This window comes from Bicyclus anynana, chromosome 19, assembly GCF_947172395.1.
Source record: "Bicyclus anynana chromosome 19, ilBicAnyn1.1, whole genome shotgun sequence".
NCBI classification, from domain to species: domain Eukaryota; kingdom Metazoa; phylum Arthropoda; class Insecta; order Lepidoptera; family Nymphalidae; genus Bicyclus; species Bicyclus anynana.
Window position 1 is genome coordinate 4,773,306 of NC_069101.1, and position 27,385 is coordinate 4,800,690.

General features: G+C 35.5%; 3 protein-coding genes across 7 annotated transcripts in view; 2 read left to right on the forward strand and 1 right to left on the reverse strand.

Moving 5' to 3' along the window:
* Window positions 1–548: 548 nt before the first annotated feature.
* LOC112045242 (early boundary activity protein 2-like) lies at window positions 549–7,382 on the reverse strand. 3 transcript variants are annotated; one of them, XM_024081352.2, is made up of 7 exons: window positions 7,196–7,382; window positions 5,930–6,045; window positions 3,608–3,715; window positions 2,660–3,190; window positions 2,016–2,128; window positions 1,458–1,601; window positions 549–765 (listed from the first exon to the last, which is right to left on the reverse strand). In XM_024081352.2, exons 2-7 carry the CDS (start codon window positions 6,011–6,013, stop codon window positions 621–623), a joined length of 1,125 nt encoding a protein of 374 aa, XP_023937120.2. In that variant the 5' UTR covers window positions 6,014–6,045; window positions 7,196–7,382; the 3' UTR covers window positions 549–620. The 3 variants fall into 3 exon arrangements, with proteins under 3 accessions (XP_023937120.2, XP_023937119.2, XP_023937118.2); XM_024081351.2 differs by having other exon boundaries at window positions 7,092–7,214; XM_024081350.2 differs by lacking the exon at window positions 7,196–7,382 and adding an exon at window positions 6,684–7,053.
* Window positions 7,383–7,902: 520 nt separating this feature from the next.
* Window positions 7,903–15,539, forward strand: LOC112045247 (early boundary activity protein 1-like). Of its 2 annotated transcripts, none has more exons than XM_024081359.2 (9): window positions 7,903–8,157; window positions 10,756–10,851; window positions 11,452–11,537; window positions 11,921–12,286; window positions 12,961–13,089; window positions 13,198–13,310; window positions 13,503–13,646; window positions 14,324–14,498; window positions 15,480–15,539. In XM_024081359.2, exons 2-8 carry the CDS (start codon window positions 10,761–10,763, stop codon window positions 14,457–14,459), a joined length of 1,065 nt encoding a protein of 354 aa, XP_023937127.2. In that variant the 5' UTR covers window positions 7,903–8,157; window positions 10,756–10,760; the 3' UTR covers window positions 14,460–14,498; window positions 15,480–15,539. The 2 variants fall into 2 exon arrangements, with proteins under 2 accessions (XP_023937127.2, XP_052743237.1); XM_052887277.1 differs by lacking the exon at window positions 7,903–8,157 and adding an exon at window positions 9,109–9,248.
* A 1,599-nt stretch (window positions 15,540–17,138) lies between these two features.
* Window positions 17,139–27,385, forward strand: part of LOC112045239 (probable ribonuclease ZC3H12B) — a 31,938-nt gene continuing 21,691 nt past the window's right edge. The window contains exon 1 of one of the 2 annotated variants that reach the window (XM_024081345.2): window positions 17,139–17,540. In XM_024081345.2, the coding sequence (XP_023937113.1) occupies window positions 17,316–17,540 (225 nt within the window). In that variant the 5' untranslated portion in view covers window positions 17,139–17,315. Of the gene's footprint in view, window positions 17,541–20,421; window positions 20,621–27,385 lie in introns of those variants that run through there. The other variant, XM_024081346.2, reaches the window with a different exon arrangement.

Sequence of the window (27,385 nt, forward strand, 5' to 3'; positions counted from 1 at the left end):
TTGGGGGTCTTTTGGGTTTGGGGGAGGTCTTTTGGGGTCGGGGGTCTTTTGAGATCGGGGGCCTTTTTCGTTCGTTCCAAAATTAAATGAACTGCCTTAAAATTCAACAAATAAAATTATCTTACGTCAGGTTTGCTACTGGCGGACCCCTTGTGGTTTCTCTCGAATAGATCCTCTGCCCGTAGCAATGCGGATATAAAATTTATCTAACATAGATTACACTCTGATAAACAAAATTTCTACTGGTGAAACACTTTTTAAAATCAGTTTGGTGGTTAAGGCGAGCAAGTAAAACAAACGAACTCATTTCAGGCACGCCTGTTTGTAAAACTAAAGGCACAGAGAACATTGACTGAAAGAGCTTCAACAAAGTAGAAACATGTTTGTTAGGTTGCTAAGCGACGCTTTTAGGTAAATCTAGGTAAACCACTATCCAATATGTTTCGATGTCACACCTTTCTCTAAAAAGCTCTATTTTCTGCTGTTGACGATTCTTTGAAGAAACATAAAACCAAAGAGGGAAAGGGAAAGAGCTTAATTAAACTCAATTAAAATTGAAGTAAAAATTTATTTTTGTGAGTTTTGTAAATCGTATAAAGACAATAATTAAGTAATGTAATCTAATCTCTAGGGTTAGATGATTCAATAGAAGAGGCAGGCGAAGGCGAGATGTTCTCCCGATTCTGTCCATCCTTTATCTTTTTGAAATTCTGCCGATTACGGTATAGCTTCGCTTCGTCAGTGCATTTTGTTGTTATACAGGATCTGAAAATTAAAAAAAGCATTATATTAGAAAACTAAAATTAAATTAATTACTTATTTAGCCAAATAAATTTCAAAGATAAGTCAGGCACACAGACAAAACCTTAAGCTCGGAGAAAAACAGTAGAATCACTTTGTTAAGAAATTTGTTAAGAATTCAAATTCTCGTTTAAATGAAATAGGCCGGCTTTAGTATTAAACCGCGTTTGAAACGTCAGTTCCACTATTTGAAATTACTACCACCAGTGGATAGCAGGCAGATTTAAAAACTTGCCCTCTCCTCAATTCATTCTTTTCTCAAAGATTTGTCTCTACAAAATACATGTTATTTTATGTCGTATTCTATAACGATGTTTTTGCTATAAAAATAAAATGAATACTTAAGTCAAAGTCATTTTATAATGAAACTCATCATAGTTTCGAACTCGTCTTTATCTTCCTGTATCTGTGTAATATAGAGACAAAGATAAATAGATAATTATTCAAGGCTAACATAGTCTAGTTACAAGATTATCGTCACAGTATATTCTCTACTGAGCATAGATATATGAGAAAACATATCACGCGGTATGAATTTCCTTTTCATTGTGTTACCTTCGACAAAATTCCAACCTTCGCCACTGCTACTTAGGTATATCATCCATACATCCATGGCGTAAAAATAATAATTATGCAGCTCTATGCTTGTGTCCTACCTTACAATTCGTTTGGCTACGCCGCATCTATTCGAGACTGTACACACGATGTCATCTACCAGCTGCGGTTCCAGAAGTTTCTTCGGTGGTTTGTTTTTGAAAGCCGGCGACTGCTTTCCAGTTAGTGAGTGTGTTGCTAATATTCTGAAATTGATTATACTCATATTAATATAAATTAGGTTTAAATATGCTTACTAGCCTGAACACCTTGTAGGTTTAGTGGTCAGCCTATGTGCCTTTAGATCATCGAGGTCTTTGGTCCGAGCTATGAAATATTGACTTCCTTCCAAGAAATTTAAGGTAAAAATTATCAGCCCAGAGTTGGGACGTCGGTGGTCTTCAGCCAATGCCTCGGAGAGCACGATAAGCTAACGGTTCCGGTCACTATTAAATCAATTATACTCAATAAGAATTGAGGTTGGTCATGTAGTAGGTACTCGTAGGCCATTTAAATAGGCTGCTAATGATGAACTCTAATTACTCTTTTATTTGGTTAAGGTAAGTTATAGGTATTAGGTAGGTATAGTTATAGGACTCAGTAGTAAGTAAGATACGTACTTCCTTGGAAAAACCGCTTGTAGCAATTGCCTAGTTGCAGAAGTGTAAGAAGTCCAATCGATTTCTGTCATTAATCTGGCTGGAACAGTAACATTACCGCTTCCAAGTGATACCTGAAATTAAACTCTTAGTTGTAAACGAATGTAATTCACATATATATTTTAATTTTCGTACCGTTTGCGATTGTACAAATGACAATCGACGTGCCACATGGCTACAGGCCCAGGAAGCATGGCTTGACGTACTCTCGGAAGGCCACCTACCTACTTTCCAAATAAAGGCTGCTATTGAAAATGTCTAGAATAAAGAAAAATCTAACACCTAGTCTTACTTTCAGCTATGTACTCAGTCCCTCATGATCAACAGTCGGAGTAGGAGTCGGAGTCGGACAGATTGAGGTAACTGGATGCCCTAAAAGAAGAAGATCCCGAACGACCCGAACGTTAACGCCAATTTAAAAAGCGCGTATTTTCAAATTGCTTTAACTTTCGTGTGCTGGTTTTTTTTTGTCTCTCGGTCATCTTTAATGCGCCCCTAGACGGGATGCCCCAAGAACTTAAAAAGATTATAGGCTAATCCAGGACTGATGATCAGATGAAAAGTAACACGTTAACCACTCGACCAACACGACTTAGGCAACTCACCATATCATCCATAGTTTCAACAGTGTGCAATCCGACATTAGTTGTCTGCGCTGAGGCTCTTCTAACTTGTAGACCTTTACAACTTCTCTTACTATCCGTATCAAGGTCGACGCTTGGCGTGTTCTGTCTTTCAGTAGCAGATTCATCTCTTACATCATCAGTGTTATGGTCAGACCTTACTGACATTTTTTCCAAAGCCAGCGATTGGTCTTCACTGATATGCAGGTCAGAAACTAGAGTAATGAACTGCGTGTATAGACGATGCAAAACTGACTCGAGCTGCTCAATTTTCTCCATAGACGTATCGCTTAGTGGATCGGTCTGGGTACTTTGGTCATATAGCAGCTTCTTATGAACGGGAGGCGTTAGTTTTTCGGGCAAAGGAGTACTGCTTACTATGAGTCTACGATTGTTAAACATTGTATTGTCGAGTAGCCTATTGATTTGTCCACTAGCGCTAGTTTCGCTACGTCTTGGTTGGAAATTGTTGTATCTCAGTGTCGCTTTTGTCATGTTAAGTTCAGAGTTCACCTGAAACAAACAAAAAAAAGGTAGTTTTTATTGTATACCAAACTAAAGACTTCTAGATTCTTATTGGGTAATCCTGCAGGGGTGTTGTGTGGCTCTTCACCAGGAAGAGTTAAAAGCTCAATACAACAATACATACAAGCCCTGGGGGACTTGAATCCAGAACTTCGTTTCCTATGCCACACGGGCTCAATCACTGGCCCAAAAAGGTAGTTACCCTAAAAAGGCTGCGACTTAAATAAAAAATACACGTACGTATACAAAGGTACCCACGTATACATCCACTTTATGATTTAAGACCATAAATATCATATGTGTTGTATGTTCGTTCGTATGTACATGGAAGTTGTCGGACGTACTCCGACAATAAGGACGTGAGTTTAACCTCCTCTTTCAGTGTCATTACCAGGTAAAACATACCTCTTGGTCGGTGTCACTGTCGCTGGTGCTCGCTTCAGCTGCTTGGTGATGCAGGCCATTGACCCCGCTCGGACATGACAGCGATTGCGTTTGGTTTGGATTAAACAACTGCAAATAAAATTACCTATGTAAATACGAGTACCACTCTACCCGCTGTAATGTGTTTTATATCGAATGGGACGGGGACGTAAAGGAACTATCATCATCATCAGCCCATATTCGACTTACTGCTGAGTTTTTCCTCTTACAATGACAGGGGTTAAGCCAAATAGTCCACCACGCTGCTCAATGCAGATTGGCAGACTGGCAGACGCAGAGAATTAAGAAAATTTTCCTCTGTCTGTCCTCAGGAAAATCTGTTTTTTTTTAATGAATACGTGATTACGACCCTATCCGGTTCAATTGTATTTTCAAAAGATCCAGACATTGACACAAAGTCAAATAGGTATATACCTACACTACACACATAAAAGGAGAAACCTAGTCTTCATACAAATTCGGGGACAAATTTTACGTATGGTACAGAGCTGAAAATTGGCCATAAATTAGGACAATTAAAGAGAACTCACGAGGCCAATTTTAAATTAATTGTTACAGGTGGACAATGTTTTTCCTTCACCGTTTGTGACACGTGATGTTTAATATCTTAAAATGCTCATAACTGAAAAGTTGGAGGTACATGCCCCGGATTCAAACCCATACCCTCTGGAATCGGAGGTATAGGGCAATCTCAAGGCTCTAGGGTTTCTTGGAAAAAACCAAAGGTTGTTTAAAATATATTTATGCCCTGTGGGGTAATAAAATAATGTGCCGGCCGTAAAGATTTAACTTTTTGCAATTACCATTTCTCGGTAAGCCTATTGAGACATTCGTAGGTAATAAAGACCTTCTAGTAGGTAGAACTACTCTCAATTCGTGACGACGGCTATAGTTTGTTTGATGTATGTGCCTATTTGTTATTTTTTAATGGAAGTTGGACAAGTTCTGTGAACATGATCTCATTCCCGTTCAGATTAGTCATCGATATCTCTGATAAGATAATTGCTGGTAACATGCCGCGACACATCAATGGCTAACTGCGGTCATGCAATCGATTGTACCATGCTAATGTGTCAACGATAAATTCAATTATCTTAGATTGTTATGTAGGTACATGCAGTGGCAATCCTACTAATATTATAAACGCGAAAGTTTGTATGGATGTTTGGATGTTTGTTACTCTATAACGCCGCTACTACTGAAGCGATTTAGCGGAAATTTGGAATGGAAATAGATTTTACTCTGGATTAACACATAGGCTACTTTTTATCCCGAAAATATCCATGGTTTCCCGAGATTTGCGAAAACTAATGATTTTGATGATATGAAGGTTTGTTACTCTTTCACGCCTCAACTACTGAACCAAATTAGATGAAATATTATAGCCTGGATTAACACATAGACTACTTTTTATCCCGGAAAAATCCATGGTTCCCGAGGGATTTGTGAAAAACTAAACTCCACGTGGACGAAGTCGCGGGCGTCAGCTAGTACAAACATATGTTGGAACACAGAATACGTAGTTGGACAAGGAGTTTTCCAATGTTTACTTATAGTGCATAGTTAATCACCGTATGCTCGCCACTGGGTTATATTCCGGCTACCAAGCATTGTATTTTAAAATAAATAAATAAAATAAAATTGAAAAATTTGAAAAGAAAATGTCATTAAATTATTAATTACACTCTCGATCAAGTCATGAATATTCTCCTTCTGTGCGCTTTCATTTGAGACCTCACTCGAGTATATTTGCAGACATTCGGTTATTCTTTCCCACTTTCACCCCCCACAATTTTTAAACGGCTTAACCAATCTTTATCAATCATGTCTAAGAACACTCGCCAGTAAGTTAACTTTAATACTAAAAAAAAACTAAATTGAAATTGCTTCATCCGTCCGGGAGCTATGGTGCTACAGACAGACTGACAAACAAACACGCCTCTTTTGCGTCGGGGGTTGAAAATGGCAGAGTTAGCAGACTCAACAGATGTACTACTGTCCTATCTTGAGAAATCTGTATTTTCATGAATACGCGATCACAACCCCATCCGATTCAATTGTATTTTCAAAAGATCCAGACATTGACTCAACGTCAAACATACAAAAATAAAATTTCATTCCAATCGGCCTAGTGGATATAGAGCTTCGACCCACAACGCTGCTTTAATGCGGTTTGGCGGGCGGTTGTGAAAAACATTTAGTTTTTTTCAGGATAGCGATCTTGTAATGCATTGGTGGTGTGTGCAGCTGGTTCTAGTTTAGAATGATATGGAAGTCACTTACCACAGATCCAGTTTTCATTTCCTTTATAGTGTTCATACATAATGATAGCACGTTCTTTACTTGGTTGTCCTGTCTCTCCAACATCAGTTTTAGTTCTTTCACGTAATGTTTGTTATCTGTAAAAATCCATGAATCTATACTAATATTATAAAGCTGAAGAGTTTGTTTGTTTGATTGAATGCGCTAATATCAGGAACTGCAGCTCCGATTTGAAAAATTCTTTCAGTGGAATTTTCAATTCATTTATCGAGGAAGGCTATAGGCTATATATTATCCCCGTATTTCAAAGAAATAGGCAACTTTTAAATTTTCTTATATCTATTAAGAAAATGGAAAATTTTATATTTGGCTTTTGGCTCAATACTTCACATGATGAAAGTCCAAGTACCTTACCTACTCGTATTTGATAGATACTTTTCAATTCCTGCTTTTACAAAAATTTCATTCTGAGCAGTGGCAATGGATGGAATTTAGGTGGAGGTAAGCCGTTCCAAAAAAAAGGAAATTCGTACAGCGTGATACTCTCTAACTACTAACTCCGGTGTCTCATATATACATATTAATTACAACAATGAATATATACGGATATTTAAAAGTTAACCCGGCGGGAATCGGTTTGTTTTAATTCTTCGCCACTGCTACTTTTGTACAACATACCAGGGAAAATGTTCCCGCGGCATAAAATTGCGAATAGGCGGGAATTATATTAACTTGATACATGAGAGAAAACAAAAAAGAAATTCTTATCACTTACCAGAAACTCTAAGAATCTGCCCTTTCCTTGCTCCATTATTATGTTTGTCACGAATAAACACCACCTTTCCCGTATGCAAATCAGGTTCATAGTTGATCAGTGCATTAGTATTGACCACACCGTAGTTAGAGAATACATTCTGTTCATCAACCCATTCCACAAGGAGCCACAACCTTTGATCCATCACAAAAAACTATTTTTCAACTAAATATTTTAACTATCCTATCCCGGTCGTGTGTAATAACTAACTGAACTGTTCTATTTGATGTACCTACTCGGGTACACGCAGGTAGAAAAATAAACTACAATAGATACAGGGACTTGCAATACCCCAATACCGACGTCCCCTAAGTAACGTTAGACAATAGAATTCGTTACTTCAAAATTACACCCCCGGTTATCACTTACCTACTTAGTACCTATAGTCGCATCGTCTTTAATTCTTATCTCCAAAGGAGATTACTTATTTTAGATACTAAGAACTCGAAATAACGAAAAATAAAGACTCGTACCATCAAGTATGTAAGTAAAATCGTTGAGATCGTAACTGCAGCTGCATTTGAATTGTTGAAACGATTCTTTTTGCAAAAAAATCTTACCCTCTTGTCATTTGAGAAGGAAAAAAGTAAGAACTTATTGCATAGTTACTTCCTATGTTTTTTACTTTGCTAGTATCTAGAATTGCTTAAAGAAGTGTTTGTATGAGAATACACTGTTCACTAAAATAAGCCTTACTTATTTGAATAAATAGAACACCATTGGGCCTATGCAATTGCAATTTTAAGTTTTTTAAACGAAATATTTCTCATTACTTAATTTTATTCTATGTAAAAGACTTCAACGCACTTTAGGCTACTTTTAAATTGAAAATAGTTTTCGAAATTTGAGTAATAAATAAATAGCATTTTTGATAGAATTTTTCATGTTTTGATTATATTTAATCAATGAACTTTGGTAAAAAATTTAAAAGAAATGAAAATCTGAGATAATTATGACTTTTTTTATCTATATCTCAACAGCTATCATCGATAGGTAAAAAATGTATGAGACCTTTAATAAAATTGTAGCGCGTACAAAGAGAAACAATAGATGATAAATGCTAACGATGCTATTTATTTTATAAGTGCTTAAACTAACGTTCATTAATTATGAACGCATCTGTAATTTGTACGTCAACTAAATAGTTTGAAATGGCGGGTAGTTCTAAAACTAAGTAAAATTTTCCGGTAAATTGCACAGATTGATTTTGAATGTCATGTCTGTAAAGGTGTCCAGTTAGAATAGATACTTTTAAATGTTTTGGATTAGATAGTGTATATTTTATAAATTCGAAACCTTTCAAAGCCTGTCTGTAAGAAGCCCTTGGAAAATTATCGACAATAAAATTTGAACACGAGTAGGTACTTTATCTATGAAGCGGCAATAACAAATAAACCATCGTTAAAAAGGAGGAGATTTCAAACTTATCGGAAAGGTAAATATGTACTTCTAAATATTATTATTATTTTTTATTGTTTTTTTAGGATGAAAATTTCAATTCATTTTGTTTCAATCAGCAAATAAATTTTATTTTCGAAGACATACATTCTGAACTGACAGGCAAAAGTATAAATTATTTTAGAGCTCCTATGGCTCCACGATTGGACGAACCAAGTGTATCGAGGATTCATCCCCGCCTGTTAGACTATTCTATATCAAGACAGAAATTAGAAATTAAAAAATGATAAGATATGCCCATATATATTTATATTTTTTTAATAATTGATTTCCTATATGCCATTAGTATATACAGATATTAGCTACTAGGTAGAATTTCATCTCACATATGACCATATTTTGAAATTCGGTATTTGATTCAAAAGTACGAAATTATCTTTTGAATCTATACTAATATTATAAATGCTAAAGTAAGTCTGTCAGTTTGTTACCTTTTTTACGAAATTTGGAATAGAGATAAAATGCACCTTGGAGCAGAACATAGACCACTTTTCTCCTGGAACAATCCACGGTCTAAAAAAACAGATTTTACGCGAACGAAGTTGAGGGCGTCCGCTAAAAATAAAGGTTTTACTTTTACATAATTACATACAACCTACTCGTACAATCAATACAGAACCTCCTTTATTTGATGTCGGATAAAACACAATATATAATATCGGATAACTATTAACTGCAATATTTTAAATCCTAGACTAAGTTCCATATAATTTCAGCCGTTACTATTATAATCCCTATAAGAATGTAACTTGAAAACAGCCTAATTGGGACAATAAACATTATTTTCTGAATATAATTTCCAGGTAAGCTTAACTTTCATTGAACAAGACAATACTGACACATTCAGAGCCCTAAGAACAATTTGTTTACCTGATAAGGAAACAATAGGAGATGGTTTTGACCAACCCCGCCACAAATTCACTTCGCCAACCCCCTCGCAAATACGTTCAGTGCAGTTTCAGTTATTGGTGGAGTTGCTTCAAGTTCCCATTTATTTCCATTTAGTTCCCTATTTGGGAATATTTTGTACACAGTTCATAAAGTGTGTTATAATAATTATATTTTCAAGTAAGTAAGATATACAAGTTATGTGTATTTAATTCTGATTATGTATATCGGCGCACATATTACAATTTATCTTGTTTAAACTGATTATTCTAAAATAAGTTTTACGTTTAAGTAAAATAAATTTCACCACGAAGTTTTTTTATCGCGACAACCATGGCAAATATAATATAGTTACCTACTTAAAGAAAATTAAGATCATTTTGATTTATTTCAGAGTTTAAATAATCGTCAGATTTTTCTCTAGTGTATGGTAATGAAATTGAAAAAATGGCTAAAATTATTTGAATTTATCAAGACGTCATGAGTTTTTTAGAAACCATCGCCTTCGGACTCTCGCGGCGTAAAAATATTTTCTTACAAATCCCGCGGATACCAAGGGTTTTTCTTTTTTCCTGTGAAAGTCCAATACATATCGGCTCAGCCGTTCCAAAGCTTCGTGTTCCGTATATGTAGTGTAAATATGTAGTTATGAGCACTTGAGAAATCACTGTTTTCAAACCACAAATTTTATTTTTATTAATTAATTTCTGGATTTGTAATAGTCCAGTTTTAACAACAATATGTCTCCAGAGGGGGATACTCATGTCACATACCAAACAAAACATATATCTTATACGAGTTTACAGAATATAAATATTACGTACATTGTTACTATGGGTTAATATAATATTTTTAAATTATTGCTACTTATATTAGGAAAAAGCTCAGGTACCTAAGTAGGTGTTAAAACACACAGTGGTTAACGGGATCCAATAGGATACACAAACAATGGATACATGGTCATTGGAGCTTACTGGAATACAAAAGGAATATTACCCGATCTGCACCGAGCTAGTGCACTGCACCGAAGTGTATTAGTGAACCCTATTTAAAATTTTATACCTGCGCAACAATTGAAAACACGTGGTATTTTTACTTTTCCTTGGTTCTCGTATGTACCTAGATAGTAATTTCTAATTTAAAAAAATATATCTTCAGATGAGCAATTTTATTTAAACATTTTGTGTATGATAGAAATATTAAACCAAAGATTCAGAATCAATCAAATCTTTAGGATATATATGCATATAACTAAAGAAAACCCATTAAAACCAAATCGTAACTTATGAAAATACAAAGATACAAATACAGCTTGTTTGCAGTACATAGATTATTTTTAATTGGTTTATGAAGATCTCTTTGAAAACATTTCTTGTTGCGTATATCTAAGCTGTCAAGAAAAGGCGGTGAAATTAGTGAAGTTTTTCTTTGTTTTTTATTTTATTTATTTTAAAAATATTTTTGGCGGTTTCAAAAAATACGACTCATATTTTACCTTCTTTTCGTTTCCCGTTATGAATGTGTATCATAATATTATATTATAATATTAATCGATTGGAATAGTTACCGACGACAGTATCTAACAGACGAGGATCGATTGTCATGCAATATTGATGTTTAACTTGAAAACCTTCCTTTAACGGACAATGAATCTGTGATTAATAATATCCTCATATCTCACTTGTAGCTAAAATGACCACCTTCGCTGTGAAATCTGACTTGGACGCCGCGCATGCTTTATTGGATCTCCAATGCGATCAACGCGAAAACCATTTTGTTCAAGGTAAGTTCACAAATACAGTTCAATTTATTTTATTGAATTAGAAGATGCGCGCCTCGACATACCTTTATTGTGAATACAATGACATAGTGTCAACCAATAGCGGCGGATCTATCTCTTTCGTATTTATTTATTTATTACTAGCGGACGCCAACGACTTCGTTCGCGTGAAACTGTGTGCTGCTAATGTTAAGACTTCGTAACTTTAAGTAGGTAGCGTATCATTTCAGATGTTAATGAAAATACAATGATGATTGACGCTTTGCCGCATGTATTTTAAAATTTCAGGGCCATCCAGAATTATTATTATTCATGATCTTATTATCAAGTGCAGAGTTATTCTAAATACTTAAGACTAGGAGAGTTTGTCAGTTACGAGCCACAGTTTATTTCTAGACAATGACCCTTTAGGGATAAACTTGTTGCCAAAGTCACCTTGAGGCCTTCTGGCACAGGTATTTACTTAAAAGACGGCCTTAGCCCTTTTATATTTTAATGTAATCTTTAAAACATTTTAATTTCACTCTATGTTACTCTCCTCATGTAATTTAGCCTTATGGTGTAATTTAAACTTATGAATTATGTTTTCAATTATATTTCTAGCAGACAGACGTCCGCGTGGTATAGAAAATATGGAATCCTCAACGTCGGCGATTGCAAAAATATTAAATAGTCTTATTGGAACCAAGGTGAGAAAATGTACTGGTACTTACATAACTTAACTAAGATTATTGATATAATTATGTTAACAAAGCATTGTTTAGCAGAATACTGAACGATTAAAACCAAACTAACGGGGAAATGGGATGACGCACTATCTAATAACTAGACTAGAAAAATGGTGATCGGAGTGCGTCAAGGAGGGTTTACCTCTCCGGATCTATTTAACCTTTTTATATAAGTATTTTTGGGGAAGGGGATCTAAATACAGTTGTTATTATAGTAACGAGTGCGGCAAATACGCATTGAACTTGATTTATTTATAAAATATAATCATAAATATATTGCGAGTATACTTGCAGTTGCAGTAATAGATAAATATTAATCATATTAATATTTTATATACGTGTAGGTGACGACGCATCCTCCTCATACCAGTACACCAAAAGCCAAATATCTACCGAAACATTCAAAAGAATCGACCAAAGAAAGAAAATACATACCAAAGAAACAATTCTGTGATCAAGGCACTCAGACTGATTTTGACTTGTACTTACCAGAAATTGAAAAAATGGAGACCATTATACAACAACTCTGTAAGAAAATAGAAAAATTAGAAAATCAATTGAAAACAAAAAATCCTGAAACACTATCTCCAGCTTTCGAACAAACCTCTTACGAACAAACGTCAGATGTTTCAAGTGAAGAGTATTCAGATGCTAAGAACAAGCGGAAATCACATAAACGGAAGAGAAATGTGACTATGACTACTGATTTGGTAAATGAGAAGATTTATATTCATTTATTAGTTAATAATATTTTTTCTTATTTGATTTTTCATTTATTTATACTTACGAAATTAATAACAGATTTTTTTTAGTGTTCGTAATCGTCTTATTATACTTAAACATAATATTACACGCCTTGTATCACAAACAACTTGGTTAAATATTTATAACAGCAGACTCCAAGCGGTTTTACCCGCTTATTTCCCGTTCCCGTAGGAATACAGGGATAAAATATAACCCGGGGATAGTGTAAGAATTTTTCAAAATATAGGTTCAGTAGTTTCGAAGCCTATTCAAATTCCACTTTATAAATTAATAAAGATAAATAATTAATGATGTGACGAGCTATTGTAACACAGCATCATATATTAAAAAAAGTACTAAAATTACTTAAAAAAATATACTATTAGATGTATCCAACCTAATAAAAATTCGATAATATTTGTAAATTGAACTTTTTTTGAAGATTTTTTTTTTCTCCGACAATTTATTTTCGAGCCATCGAATGATAAAACCACGTATTTTCTAGGTACCTACATCGTTAGTTTATTAGGTTTACGGTTTAGTATACGGTTTAATACCAGGATGTGGTAACCCGTAACGAATGAAATAAAATTATGCTGATTTACGTGTTCCGCTTTTTTAATTTCTGTTTAATTTTCAGAGTTCAATTGGAGGCTACGATTCAAGTTACAAAGAACGCGAGGATTCTCTTGAACGTGACGTGAAAGCTTGTAGAGATTACAAAAGAGCTTTAAAACCCAAGACTAACGTCAAGATTAATAATGACTTGGTAAGTCATAACCTTAACTCAAATTCTTCTAATTCCACAAGTAATCAAAATTTCAATTTCATTTGCTCTTTAGTCTTTAGATTACATCCCGTTTTTCAATATTATCAGGTGCCTATTGGAGACGGAAACGCCGAAGTACCAGCGAGGCTGATGAAGAATATGGATTGGACATCTTACACGAATGCCACTCGAAAACTATTGACTGCAGTATTTTCACGAACGTAAGTGTAATTAAGGCATTAATCACCCTGTCACCCTATACCAAATTACATGAATAACGCAGTAACTAGGTATCTATTTACCTTAATTTTGTTCACAATGATAATTCGGGATAAAATGTACCCTATATCATTAATCACCCTGTCACCCTATGGCATTTGAAGAACATAAAATTAAAAATAACCACTCCACAGGGTCCTCGCAACTCACTCGTTGACAGGAAAGCCATCCCCAGCCTTTCCCGACAAACCAGCCAAAAAGAAGCTTGATCCAGCGCTCGTGAACGATATCGTTCAAACTGTTGTTGAAAGATGTCGTGTCCCTGAAAATGTTGTTCGGTGAGAATACGTATTATAATTTACTTTTCTTCATAATCGACCTATGTTTAATGCCCCATTACACGGCCAGAAGTCTGGTCACAATAGAAGAGTGTTTAGAAGATTCCACCGCTCTTCTCCAATAAGCGTTTGCGCTATTGAAGTATCACAGGGGCTCCGGCGAAAGATTATTATAAAGCTAAACTAGAAAAATGACTAAAAAACTCTTTGACCCGTAATGAACCCATAATAAGTGATTGAAATATTGAAACCTGGCAAGTGCATTAGGATGCAAACTTCATAGTTGCATTTATTTACCTATGGTTGGATTGGATTGGACCTATGGGCAGGAAAACTTTCAGCTTTCCTAAAATGAAGAACATCTGACGATTTCTCTTAGACAGGAGTAAATACATGAATATCAGGAGATAGTGGTGAACTTGCTTTTGACTTCCTTTTTTGCACACAATAATTGTAAAGAATATATAATAATACGCAAAGATTCGGGAATTTGGTTTCCTAAATTGGTGTAGGTCTGAATGTTTGGCTATAGACAATGGCCAATTCAATTTGCGTTATTTAATCCTTTAGAAATAGCCAGTCCTGGCACCAGCAACGTGATACCAGCAAATCAGCAATTGATTTATATTTTATCAAAATGTAATATTAAAAAAACTTTTATATTCTCCTAATTTCAGAACAAGCATAACAACGAAATGCGCGGACGAAAGTAAAATGTTCCGAACACGCCAACAAAATAAAAAGAGGAAATCAGCGAAAAAAGAAAATATATCTCCATCCGATGAATCAGATGACTCCTATTTTTCTAATTAAGAAAAATATAATATATCCAGCCTTAATGGAATTTTCAAGGTATTTATAATACGATATTCTTAATACTATAATTATTTATTTTATAATTAAGTTAAGCTTTAAATATTTATTTATTACCGCAATTACACCTTCGTAAATTCCATCGATTTAATAGTGTTATTTTAGGTACTCCGTACCTAAAATAATACTACTATAGGACTCTAAAATCTTTGATTTAATCAGATTTAATAGGGATTAAACATCTGATTGCAAGTAGCCCAAGTGCTATTTAAACTAGATTCCTCTATGCCTTTAACTAGATCCAGTCAAACGTTTGCAGTTGCGTAACTAGTTTAAAGACCTTTTTTTTTCATGTTTATTTATTTATTTATTTATTTATTTAATATCAAGCAATACCATACATTACATTATACAATATAATAATAATAATTACAAGTTACATTTTATTACATAATGCAAGTTATGGATACCCAGTTTGGGCGTAGCCTTTTGTCGAGTGAGTGATAGGGAGACCGATTTTATTTTTTGTTTTTATTTGTCATTCAAGTAGTCATTCACCGTGTAATAGCACTTTTCGACCAGAAAGTCCCTTAATTTCTTTTTGAAAGCAATATCTTTCGCCTCATTACGTATACGGTCTGGAAGGTTGTTGTAAATTTTTATTGACATTGCGTATGGGCCGGAGCTGTGGAGTATTAATTTTGAAAGAGGGTAAATTAGTTTATTTTCGTTTGTTGAAACTATGTTGAAAAAATGAAAAAATGTTGAAACTATGAATAGAATTTTTTTTTCATGTTGAAAGTATGGGCCAGTCGATCGTGGCGTTTTGCTAGCCCTTTAAAGTAACGCCACACCACAGTACGTTTGGGAGCTGTTGTGAATATTGTAACTAAACCGACTTTGTTTTTTTTTTTGTATAAGTCATTATATAAAGTGACTCCTTTTCCTACCTATACCTAGTAGATTTTCTATCCAATGAACGAAGTTTTTTTCAGTTTTTTAATTTTGTTTTTTTTTCAGGTGAATGGTGTGCTGTGTTGCACCCGCATATTACAATGCGATCGTAGGCAATGGACGCCTCGTAACTCCGCCGCTGGGCAAACTCCTAGCGCCAGTCTCAAGCCTGGAATAAGGAGGAGAGTAGTCTGCTTCATTGATGTAATTTTTAATAAAATAAATTACATTTATATAGGAAAAATATTTTTCATTTATCCACCTACCTCCTAAGTTTTTCTTGCTGAAAAAAGCAATTCATCTAAATGTGTAAGCCACTTTTACACTAAAATTATTTTTTGTAGGTAATAAATTTTAAAGGTTAGATAAATATTTTAGGCCAAATGGTTTAAGTGGATGATATTTATAACAATTTTCAACAAATTATATTATTTTAAATAAAACCACATACTACAATACTACATTACGTTGGTTCCATGTAGACAGAAATTAATGATCATCATCGTCATCATGTTATCAGCCGGTGAACGTCCTTTGCAGGACATAGGCCTTTTGTAGGAACTTTCAAACATCACGATACTGAGCCACCTGCATCCAGCGAATCCCTGCGACTCGCTTGATGTCGTCAGTCCACCTGATGGGGGGTCGGCCAACACTGCACTTACTAGTGCGGGGTCGCCATTCCAGCACTTTGGGACCCCAACGTCCATCAGCTCATCGAAATATGTGCCCCGCCCATTGCCACTTCAGCTTCGCGACTCGTTGAGCTATGTCGGTGACTTTGGTTCTTCTGAGGATCTCCTCATTTCTGTCTCGATCACACAGAGATACTCCTAACATAGCTCGTTCCATCGCCCGCTGTGTGACTGAGCCTTCTTATGAGGCCCATAGTTAGCGACCAAGTCTCGGAACCATAGGTCATCACTTGCACTGTTCGAAGACTTTTGTCTTCAGGCACTGAGGAATTTCGGACGAAAACATGTCGCGAAGTTTCCCGAATGCAGCCCAGCCGAGTTGGATTCGACGGTTCACTCTTTCTCGAAATTGGACCTACCTAACTGGATCATATTATGTCCTAGGTATATGTATTCGTCTACAATTTCGAGTGCAGCGTTCTCAACTATAACTGGGTGGAGCGATACATGAGCATTACACATTATTTTTGTTTTGGCTATGTTCATTTTCAGGCCCACCTGTTGAGAAACGCTGCTGAGGTCATTGAGCATGGTACTAAGGTCATCCAAAAACTGTGCCATGATGACTACATCGTCCGCGAACCGCAGTTGAGTGATGTACTCGCCATTGATGTTGATGCCAAGTCCGCCCCAGTCCAGAAGCTTAAAGACGTCTTCCAATGCGGCGGTAAATAGCTTCGCAGAGATCACATCTCCCTGACGCACTTCTCGCCGCAACTGGATTGGCCTCGTAGTCTGATCCTGAATACGGACTGACATAATAGCGTTTTAGTACAAGCACTTCAACGCTTGCATATACCTGTAATCAATTCGGCATCTCTGCAATGACCTTAGCACAGCACAGGTTTCCAAACTTTTTATGGACGGCAAAAACAAATTAACTAATAAAATAGTTTGCATTCTACTCTATGGTAGTTTGCTTTCACAGACTAATAGATGTTTGCTTTGTTTGGTTGACGAACATCACTTAAACGTCAGATTGACAATGACAGTAGGCTTACCATTGACATTTGACAACAAAATTGTCAATTGTCAATGTATAATCAAACGCAATCAATCATCAACGTCAAAGAAGAAAAAATTAGAAAATAAAATGGGTGCAGAGATCGTGTTGTGTTATTAATACAATTATGACAAACTTTGATAAAAATAATGCAATTAAATAGGGATTACAGTGCGTGATTTATATCGCGGTATCTATCAAAATATGTCCAAAGAACCTCAGTTGTTCATATCAGTTCCTCGTTCGTGTCTTAAAACTTTTTATAATAAATATCTCAACTTGGTGGAAACTTTTTACTATGTTACGCTTTCTGAAAACAAAAGTGGGGACACGAGTGAGAAGCCCGAATTTGTGTACTTCAACGTTGTAATCAACTTGACTCCAACCGACAATAGCTTCAAACCCAGAGACCTTATTGACAGGATACAGGTAAGCGAATAAAAATAAATATTGATGTTTTTGTGTAGCTATCCTAACATCCTTATATTATAAAGGCGAAAGTTTGTGTGTATATTCCTCCTTAACGCTGCGGCTACTGAAGTGGTTTGGCTGAAATTTGTAATGGAAATAGATTTTTCTCTGGATTGACACATAGGCTAATTTCCCGGAAAAATCCATAGTCTATGCGTAAAAAACTGAAATCCACGCGGGCGAAGTCTTAACATACAAAATAAAAATAAAGTTGTCATGCACTATGTTGGGCCACATAAAACTAGCAATATGCAGAAATTATATTTATGTACTTATTGAAATTATTCTTTTTCAATCATATATACTCCAGGATTGATAGATAAATAATGCATTAATTATAGTTACTATTTCACAGAGCTAATTGTAATCAAATACTCAAGAAACTAAAAAGAAAAATAGTTTGTTGTAAGGTTAATCTGTGCAAAGTCCTGATAGACTTTTTTCTTCTTTTCTTCTTTTCTTCCTGGGCCTTATCGCACATGGCCACTAAGGTTTGGCCGTTGTACGTAAGTCCTGATAGACATTAGACTTTCTCTCAAAGTATGTTGAAGTTATGCTAGCAATAAATAGTTGATGCAAGAACCAAATGGCCCACCAGATAGTTTTATACAGAGTGTTGTTTATCTACTTTTGGGGGTTTGGTTGCTATTGGATATAGTGGTACACCTAATGCCAACCACACCACCAAAAGTAAATAGTGTGGTGAATTTGATGTATTTATGAAGTGGTGGCCACAGACAGAGAATTATAAATGAAAGAATTTTTTCAAGAGCTGCCATTGACATGCTATTGTAACTTGAACTAAATCACATACACATACACTAATAGGTATAGTGTCATATGCCAACCTGCACATCTTCCCACTAATTGTATCTGAATTAAGATTCTCTTATAATTACATACAATTAAAAAAGTCCAAGTAAATTTTAACAGTACACCATTTAGTTGTTTGATTGTTGGCCAACTTACTATTTGTATGTGCGCTCTTTTTGAAACAAACCTAATCTAATAATAATTAATACCAAATGGACCTGCAATTGATTTAATAGTATCTTAGGGTATGCAAGAAGCTAATCCAACAATCAGCTACCTCATGCCTGTTACAATAGTCCATAATTCTCATTGTAAGTATCGAGTGCATCACAGTATACAGATTTTTAATTTTACTGTAGATTCGAACAATTCGTACAATGAGGATCAGTGGACATACTTTTACACAAACAATACTATAATTTCAATGTGATGCATCTGATTCTTATGATACAGATAGGTGGACATATACCATTAATTTGAGACATAAGTATTCAAGCTTACATAGGCGAAGTACTCATATTTAAGCTTCAGGTGTCAGTAGTCATAGATACCCTTTAGATTGTGAGATAGCTATGCTGCTTTACAGCAAAAAAAAAGCATTACTTAATATCAATTATTATGTAATGAGTGTTGGTGTAAATAAGTATTAAAAATGTTTTAGAATAGCTTCATCAATGTTATCTATTGAGTACTACAGAGTACTGCTAAATATAATAATTAAAATATAAATATTATTAAGTATAATGAGTGCAGGCTTTTTGACGGCTTGATAATGAACAAAGATTTGATTATGGCCTGGACAGGTCTGGGCAATATAGGATTTTATTAATTTGTGAATTGACATGAGCCTTGTTTAGTTTGTACCTCTCCTGCAATGATGTATTACCAAGGGTCTACCAGTTAGGTAACTTATAGTAGCTAGCAATAAATAACAACAACTTAATTGTGTACATGTTACTCAGTGAAAATTAGTGGAACTGAGGACCTAAGTGAAAAAAATATATTGAGATTTGTCACTGTTTGTATTTTGAAATGTGCAATTTTGGTCATAATTTGATATTATTATTTATCTAAGGATTTTTTGTGAACTAAGGTATGTTTTTCACTAGATTTTTTTAGTAATAGGTGTCACTCTATGTATATTATAGAGTTAAGATAATTTCATAAATGGTCAGAGTACTTAATAGTAATTTTTGGATATTAATTTATTTAAAAAAAAATTTATATAAATATGACCTGTGGATTGTACACACGAACTCTCAGTTTTGAGTCGCAACTGTAGAAGCATGAACATTGGCAGTGGAGACTGAACAGTGGCATACTTACAAATTTGCCACCAGTAGGCTGTTAAATTTTTGCCCTCTAATCTTTGAAATTCGATATCCTTAATAATCAATAAAATTAATTTTCTTCATAAAATATTTAATCACCTACTAAATGTTCCAGCCTTTCTTAATGCGTACTGTTTACCAACAAACGAATTAAAAATGAGGGTATAGATCACTAGTCATTTCACACCTAATAATAATTATTATTATTTTGTTTGTTTTGTTATATGAAAATAAATTAGATTAATAAGGTTAGAACAACTAGATATGGTTAATATTTTTTATACATATAACATTTTATAAACAAACCATACATAATTTAAAATAAATAAGTTATGAAATGACATGCGTTTTCTATCTTCATTTCAATTTCTTTGTTGATAAACAGTACTCATCAAGAAAGGCTGTAGTATAGGTTATTAGCTTCTGAACATGTTACAGTAGGACTAACAAATTGAAATTTTCAAGACTCATTTTCTTTATCTCCCTAAGACAAAACTTTTTGGCAAAATTTGCCTCTAGGCTTGTACATAGTCTGTGCTGGTAAATCCAGCCAGAGAGCATTTGAGCATATGAAGTCGGATGCGCTGTGCCAGCTGTGGCGCGAGTGACAGAGGTCAGCGGTGCGCTCGCCGCCCGTTTGGGGGCCGCCCGCTGCAGTGGGCGCGCAACCCGGATCTCGCGTGCCCCGCTTCCCCTTCACTCAACGGGCCCGTGCGTGGAGGTGTGCGTATCGTATGCGCCTCGCTACTCCGACTCGACGATACGAGTTACTTCGCATTCGCTACTTCGCTAGTCTCGCCGCGACACACGCCGCAGTCGCGCGTGATGCCATGCGTCCAATGCGCGCGCGCACACTAACTCGCATTTATTATGTACGCGATTGAAAACTGCCAGGTGAGCGCGTCCGCTTTACCATCGTCCAGTCTAGGGACTAGCGAGTCACGGATGTTGTCAGTGGCTCTTGTGTGTAACGCTGGAGTTTCACAAATATATATGTACGCAACGCATTGTAATGATGTTTCATTCACGACGGTACGTTGTAACGATCCCGGAAGTAGAGCCGGTTCGTTAACGTCATCTAGGTATGCTAATTAACGTCGACATTGTTCAAATATTGATAAATAACTAAGTATATATGGTGTACACATTATGTATACGAATTCGGACGTCTTATGGGACGGGGCACATGTTTCGGTGAGTGAGTGATCTAATTTAAAGTAGGTCGGGAATACATGGTGTTTTGTTTTTAATTGACTGCTAGGTACTTGAACTTTTCTTTTATTAAAATACATTGTCTTAAAATGATCTGAGTGCAATAGAAACTTGAAAGCGTAATGTTATATTTACTTAGCTATCACGTAACAGTTTGTCGTAGTTACAGTAATGTTATGTCACTCCATTTATCATTAAACCGCGCTATTATGTATTACTACCTACCTACCTACTATACAATTACTATCGATATTAAATAGGTACCTAAATTGCTACTTCACCATTGCCTATAACAAGATCCCCAAGACTGTGATGGACCTGCCAATGCATATCTTTAAGCAATGTGTTAAAAAACATTTACTTAGTCGAGGTTACTACACCGTTAATGAGTTTCTTAATGATAAAGATGCTTGGATGATGTTGGATCAGCTTCCACCTTCACACAGGTAGTATAAGTGTAAATTGTTGTTATCAATTGTAAATTATAATATTGTATGATTTTTGTAAAAGAGCAACTGTTGAGTTTCTTGCCGGTTTCTTCTCAGCAGAACCTGCCTTCCGAACCGGTGGTAGATTCTCTACAAATAGTCAACTAACGTGTCAAAAGTGCTTGTAAACTGAGCCTACTTGAAATAAATGAATTTTGAATTTTGAACAGTCAATGGACGTCAACTGCTGGACGTAGGCCTCTTGCGTGGACTTCCAAATAAAACGGCATCGAGCCACCAGCATCCATTAGAACACTGCACTGGTTGATGTCCCCAGTCCACCTAGTGGGTGGTCGCCATTCCAGCACCTTGTGGGACCCCAACTTCCATCGGCGTTTCGAACTATGTGCCCTGCCCATTGCCACTTCAGCTTCGCGACTAGCTGAGCTATATCAGTGACTTTAATTCTTCAGCAGCAGATCTTATGTGCCTACTACCTGCCTAACTATTAACACATAATATAAGAGAACCAACCGTACATAATATAGCAACACCTACTTATAATACTGTAGGTTTTGAAACAATAGTGTTTAGTCGCAAAACAATTATTCGCTTGTCATCCTGATCCCACCATAATACCGGTCTTTTGTTTGTCACCAGCCACTCAACCAGTGCAACCTATTTCATTGTTATTTTTTTAATTATTAAAATAACTATGAAATAGGTACAAACTCCGACAACAATCAATTAAATAATTATTATTTAATTGTTATCACACTAATATTATAAAGGCTAAAGTTTGTGTGTAAGTCATGTAAGTGTATAAGTATGTTTGTTCCTCTTTTACGCTGCAGCTACTAAAACGATTTGGCTGAAATTTAGAATGGAAATAGATTTTGCTCTGAATTAAGACATAGACTACTTTCATCCCGAAAAAATCCATGGCTCCCGCGGGATTTGTGAAAAACTGAATTCCAATCTCTTTCGAAACTTCAGGAAACAATTATAAGATAATGGCGATAATAATAATTAGTCGAAGACTAAAAATAAAAATTACGAGGATTCCAAACGCGTCTTCCTTTTAAAGAGTAAATTATAGGCCATCATGTTTTGGATTCTGGGATTCTGCGTTGCTACTCTTTAAAAGTCCAGAAAGATACTCTTTATAAGACTTGATCTTTATAATCAAACTAGCGGACGCCCGCGACTTCGTCCGCGTGAAATTTAGTTTTACACAAATCCCTCGGGAACCATGGATTTTTGGGATGAAGCCTATGTGTTATTCCATAGTAAAATCTATGTCCATTAAAAATTTCAGCTAAATCGGTTCTGTAGTTGCGACGTTAAAAGTTACAAACATCCAAACAAACATCTATACGAACATCCATACAAACTTTCGCGATTATTATATTAGTAGGAAGTTATTTCTTATGAAGTAGAGTATAGTAAGAGCGGAGAATTATGAAGTAAGTTATTTGTTATGAAGTAAGAGCGGAGAAGAGGACTGTTAATTGATTGTCAAGGAATTCCTTAACCCTACGCCCATTGGTCACAAGTCCAGCCTACCTACCATCAACTATAATAGCGACTCAACTGCAGACCTAAACTGAACTGCTTCGATTTTTCGTACCACGAAGTCCTATATCCGACCAATTGACGCTGTACCGAAAAATAACCTAAACTGAGTCGCTAACGGAATCCATTCATACGCCTTCTCGTACTATGAAGTCATCTTGTAACCTAAACTGAATCGTTAAGCTGTCAAACTGAGCCGACCAAATAAAGTTACTTATATTGTGGCTGGAACTGAATCGTTTTCACGTATTTTACTTATAATTGATTTAAAATAAAAAAAATAGTATTAGTATTAGTACATAAATAATTTCTGGAAGCTTGTAGTGATGTTTGATAAATAATACTTTTCGATTTTATGAAAAACGATAGTGAAATAAATAGTAAGTACGCGTAAACAAAGACGACGCTTTATTTGGGAACAAAAGGATCCTTTGTTTGATTTAAAGTGGATGTCTATAGAAATGGTGCTAATTTTATATGCCGTATATGCGTAAACAAAAAAGTGCGTAATGTGATGCAGTGTATTTAGTAAAGTAATTAAAATGCAATGCGTGCAGCAGGTAAGTGCAGTGTATTAATAAAAAATAGGTACATTGTGCTTTCTGTGCCAGACAAAAGTTTCATAAAATAATATATTTAAACAACTTTTTGACAAAATATTAGGGTCATTTGAAGCCAAATGTTCTGGCTTGAGAAGTGTAAACATAGATGTTGCGAACTACCTCTAAGTCTCGTGTTTCTCTAAAAAAAATACCACTTAAAATTCTTGTATTGAAGTGGTAGGTAGGTACTTATGTTTGTCCACCTACACTGCGTAATAAATCGTAACTAATATTATACTAACAGCATACATTGTTTGTTAAGTAATTTAACTATAATATTTAAGATAAACTAACAATTTAAAGTTAAAACCAAAATAAATTCAAAGTTCGCGCTTTTCTTTTAACTTTTTGTAGCGTTGTCTCTCTCAAACATATTGCTATTCAACCGCAGATCAGAGACAAATGTCGATCATTCATTCAATATAGACGATTCAAATGCTATTCAGTTTAGGAGATGTCATGGTACGAATTAAAAACGATTCAATATAGGCACCGAAGTTGAATAGCGTCGGATTTGGATCGCTAGGATAAAGTTGATAGTAGCCCTCCTGGACTTTGCTCGGGGTTTTCTCTCTGGCACTCGATGGACCCGGCACCCGCACGGTGAATCCATGGAATGTTAAAATATTCGTCTTTATTCTCTAATATGACATCGTTTTATTTACTTTTTGACCCGATAAGTTTAGCAAAACAATGTTTACATATTGGTAAAGCTCAAAACAAAAATTTCAACATTCGGTGAAAATTAATGGAGCACATAACCATGAGTATTGTATATTGGTTAGGGTACGGAACTCCCGAAATCTGTTTTTCCCGTTTCCTATTATCATATCATAATATAATCGGCATGTTTAAAACAAGCAAAGATATCAGAATCTAAAACTTTAATAGAATTGCAAATGTAAAGAGCAAGAGGATGTCTTGATATTCTGTGTGCTCTTAACAAGTTAAAATTTTAAATTTTAATACCTCGGGAGGCCATGAAATTATATAGAATTATTTCCATCATAACGGAAAACGTTAAATGGTGTTGAATATGTGAGCTGGATTAAAGAATATCATTTAAGTACTTACTGGCTTTGAAATGAAAAAAACCGCATTGAAATCGGTCCATTCGTTTGAGAGTTACGATGCCAGTGACAGACACACACCCACGCACACAGACAGTCAGACATCAACGTCAAATTTCTAACACCCCTTGCGTCGGGGGTTAAAGATTCCTTACATTATTTTGGAAAAGAGCTGGTACACGGCTGGATCGGTATTAACCAAACAGTTAAGAACCACTGTAAGTAAATTGGCTTTCAAATGAAAAAATTGCATCGAAATCGGTTCAAACTGCTGTACAGTACGCGTAAATGCGACAGTTGGTCACAACTTACAAGTTGGATATCAGCGGACTTTCACTTTGCCGCAGCTCCAGTAATTTATATTCACTCTTTATCCACGACATCCGATCACGGATTTGAATCTAATGTATTCATTTAACATAATATGTGGTGTAGTTTTATTTTGCTGTATCCATGTCTGTGTTATCAAAGTTTTCTGTTATTATCTTGTTCGTCGCTCTATAATGTTATGCGGTCTGATTTTGAATCTTAATTCATTGTTCGTATTTTCCCAGGTATAAATATATCTTTTTACTAGATGACGCCGCGCGGTTTCACTCGCGTGGTTCCCGTTGGAATACGGGGATATTATATAACTTATAGCCTTTCTCGATAAATGGGCTATCTAACACTGAAATAATTTTTCAAATCGGACCAGTAGTTCCTGAGATTAGCGCGTTCAATTAAACAAACAAACAAACTCTTCAGCTTTATAATATTAGTATAGATATAGATATCCATGTCTGTGTTATCAAAGTTTTCTGTTATTATCTTGTTCGTCGTTCTTTAATGTTATGCGGTCTGATTTTGAATCTTGATTCATTGTTCGTATTTTCCCAGGTATAAATATATATTTTTATATAGATACTGTGTTAAGTATTTAAATTGACTAACACTAATATGTGTAAGGTATAGGTACCCAAATCATTTAATTTAAAAATTAAATTGTTTTGAAAAAGGTTTTCAGAATTTATTTAATACTATCAGACGCCCCGCGGTTTCACCCGCGTAGTTCCCGTACCCGTGAACATACGGGGATTAAATATAGCCTATGACACTCGCAAATAACGCGGCTTTCTTTTGGTAAAAGAATTTTCAAAATCGGGTTAGTATATCCAGAGATTCAGAGATTCATAACACCACAAACTTTACCTCTATAAAATATAGCTGGCGCCGCGCGGTTTCACCCGCGTGGTTCCCGTTCCCGTAGGAATGCGGGGATAATATATAGCCTATAGCCTTCCTCGATAAATGGGCTATCTAACACTGAAAGAATTTTTCAAATCGGACCAGTAGTTCCTGAGATTAGCGCGTTCAATCAAACAAACAAACTCTTCAGCTTTATAATATTAGTATAGATGTTTTTATAGTCCTTCACCTAAATACATCTTTATAAATACAAATTATTTCAATATTATAGTGGTTAAGATAATAATGCAGTTCTAAGTTGGTTAGACCTAGAAAGTTTACCGCGTTTATAAACTGTTAGAAATATCAAGTGCCCAATATAGCCGGATACGTCATTTTCTCCAGCCGAGAGGCAATTGCCGTTTGAAAACTGGCTCATGAATATGTAAATTTTGACGTTTTAAAGCCTTATGGTTAGTTTAATTAATGAACCACTTCACTTACTTCATGGTTTAGACATTAGAATGAGATTTGTGCGAACCGCTACAAAGATACAGTTTGTGTACCTCCATAATACTTTCAGTTTTCAATTCCTCGCGGCAAATGAAAAAAATACTTTGCATTCCAAAAGAGAGAATTGGAATGTTCGCATATAATACAATCTAGTCTAACCAGGAATATTTTCGTTTGTTTTATGATTATTTCGAAAACGGCAGAATGGATTTTGATTTGATTTCATTAAAACAGTATTCAATTACCGGAGATAATCCCTAAGCTCGACTCGATTTGCTCAAAGAATAAACGAGTATTTAGTTTATTTAATGAAAATTTAACTCCGTTACATTTCAAAGCGGATCTCAGATAGCAACAGTTAGTGACGAAAAGAACAAAATGATCGTTGCGATAAAGTGCTGTGCGGTAACCTTCTAATATTTGTTGGAACGTATAGGTGTATCCGGTACGATTGTTAACTATGATCTTATGAATGTCTATTCGTTTGGTGATTTGGTACAGAGGTAATTCCTTAGCGTCGAACAAAATATCATCTTCATTCATCATTATAACGGCCTTTTTTTGACAGCCTCCGTGGCGCGGTGGTATGCGCGGTGGATTTACAAGACGGAGGTCCTGGGTTCGATCCCCGGCTGGGTCGATTGAGGTTTTCTTAATTGGTCCAGGTCTGACTGGTGGGAGGCTTCGGCCGTGGCTAGTTACCACCCTACCGACAAAGATGTACCGTCAAGCGATTTAGTGTACCGGTACGATGTCATGTAGAAACCGAGAGAAAGAGTGTGGATTTCATCCTACTCCTAACAAGTTAGCCCGCTGTCATCTTAGATTGCATCATCACTATCAGGTGGGATGAAAATGTCAACCCATATTCGGGTTACAGCTGAGCTCAATTATCCTCTCAGAATGAGAGGTGTTAGGCCAAATAGTTCACCACGCTGGCCTAATGCGTATTAACAGACTTCACACACAGAAAATTAAGAAAATTTTCAGGTATGCAGGTTTCCTCACTATGTTTTTAGTATACCCGCTAAGAACGGATTTAGCGAAAAGGCAGGATTAGGGAGATCAGAGGGCGGACCAAGTCGCGGACGT

Coding starts and splice junctions, on each gene's coding strand:
- LOC112045247 (XM_024081359.2), top strand. CDS start 10,761: ATGACCACCTTCGCTGTGAAATCTGACTTGGACGCCGCGCATGCTTTA. Junction 11,538..11,920: donor ATAGTCTTATTGGAACCAAG/GTGAGAAAATGT, acceptor ATATACGTGTAG/GTGACGACGCATCCTCCTCA. Junction 13,311..13,502: donor ACTGCAGTATTTTCACGAAC/GTAAGTGTAATT, acceptor ACCACTCCACAG/GGTCCTCGCAACTCACTCGT.
- LOC112045242 (XM_024081350.2), bottom strand. CDS start 6,867: ATGGATCAAAGGTTGTGGCTCCTTGTGGAATGGGTTGATGAACAGAAT. Junction 3,716..5,929: donor AAATGAAAACTGGATCTGTG/GTAAGTGACTTC, acceptor TTTTATTTGCAG/TTGTTTAATCCAAACCAAAC. Junction 766..1,457: donor GTAGCCAAACGAATTGTAAG/GTAGGACACAAG, acceptor TTTAATTTTCAG/ATCCTGTATAACAACAAAAT.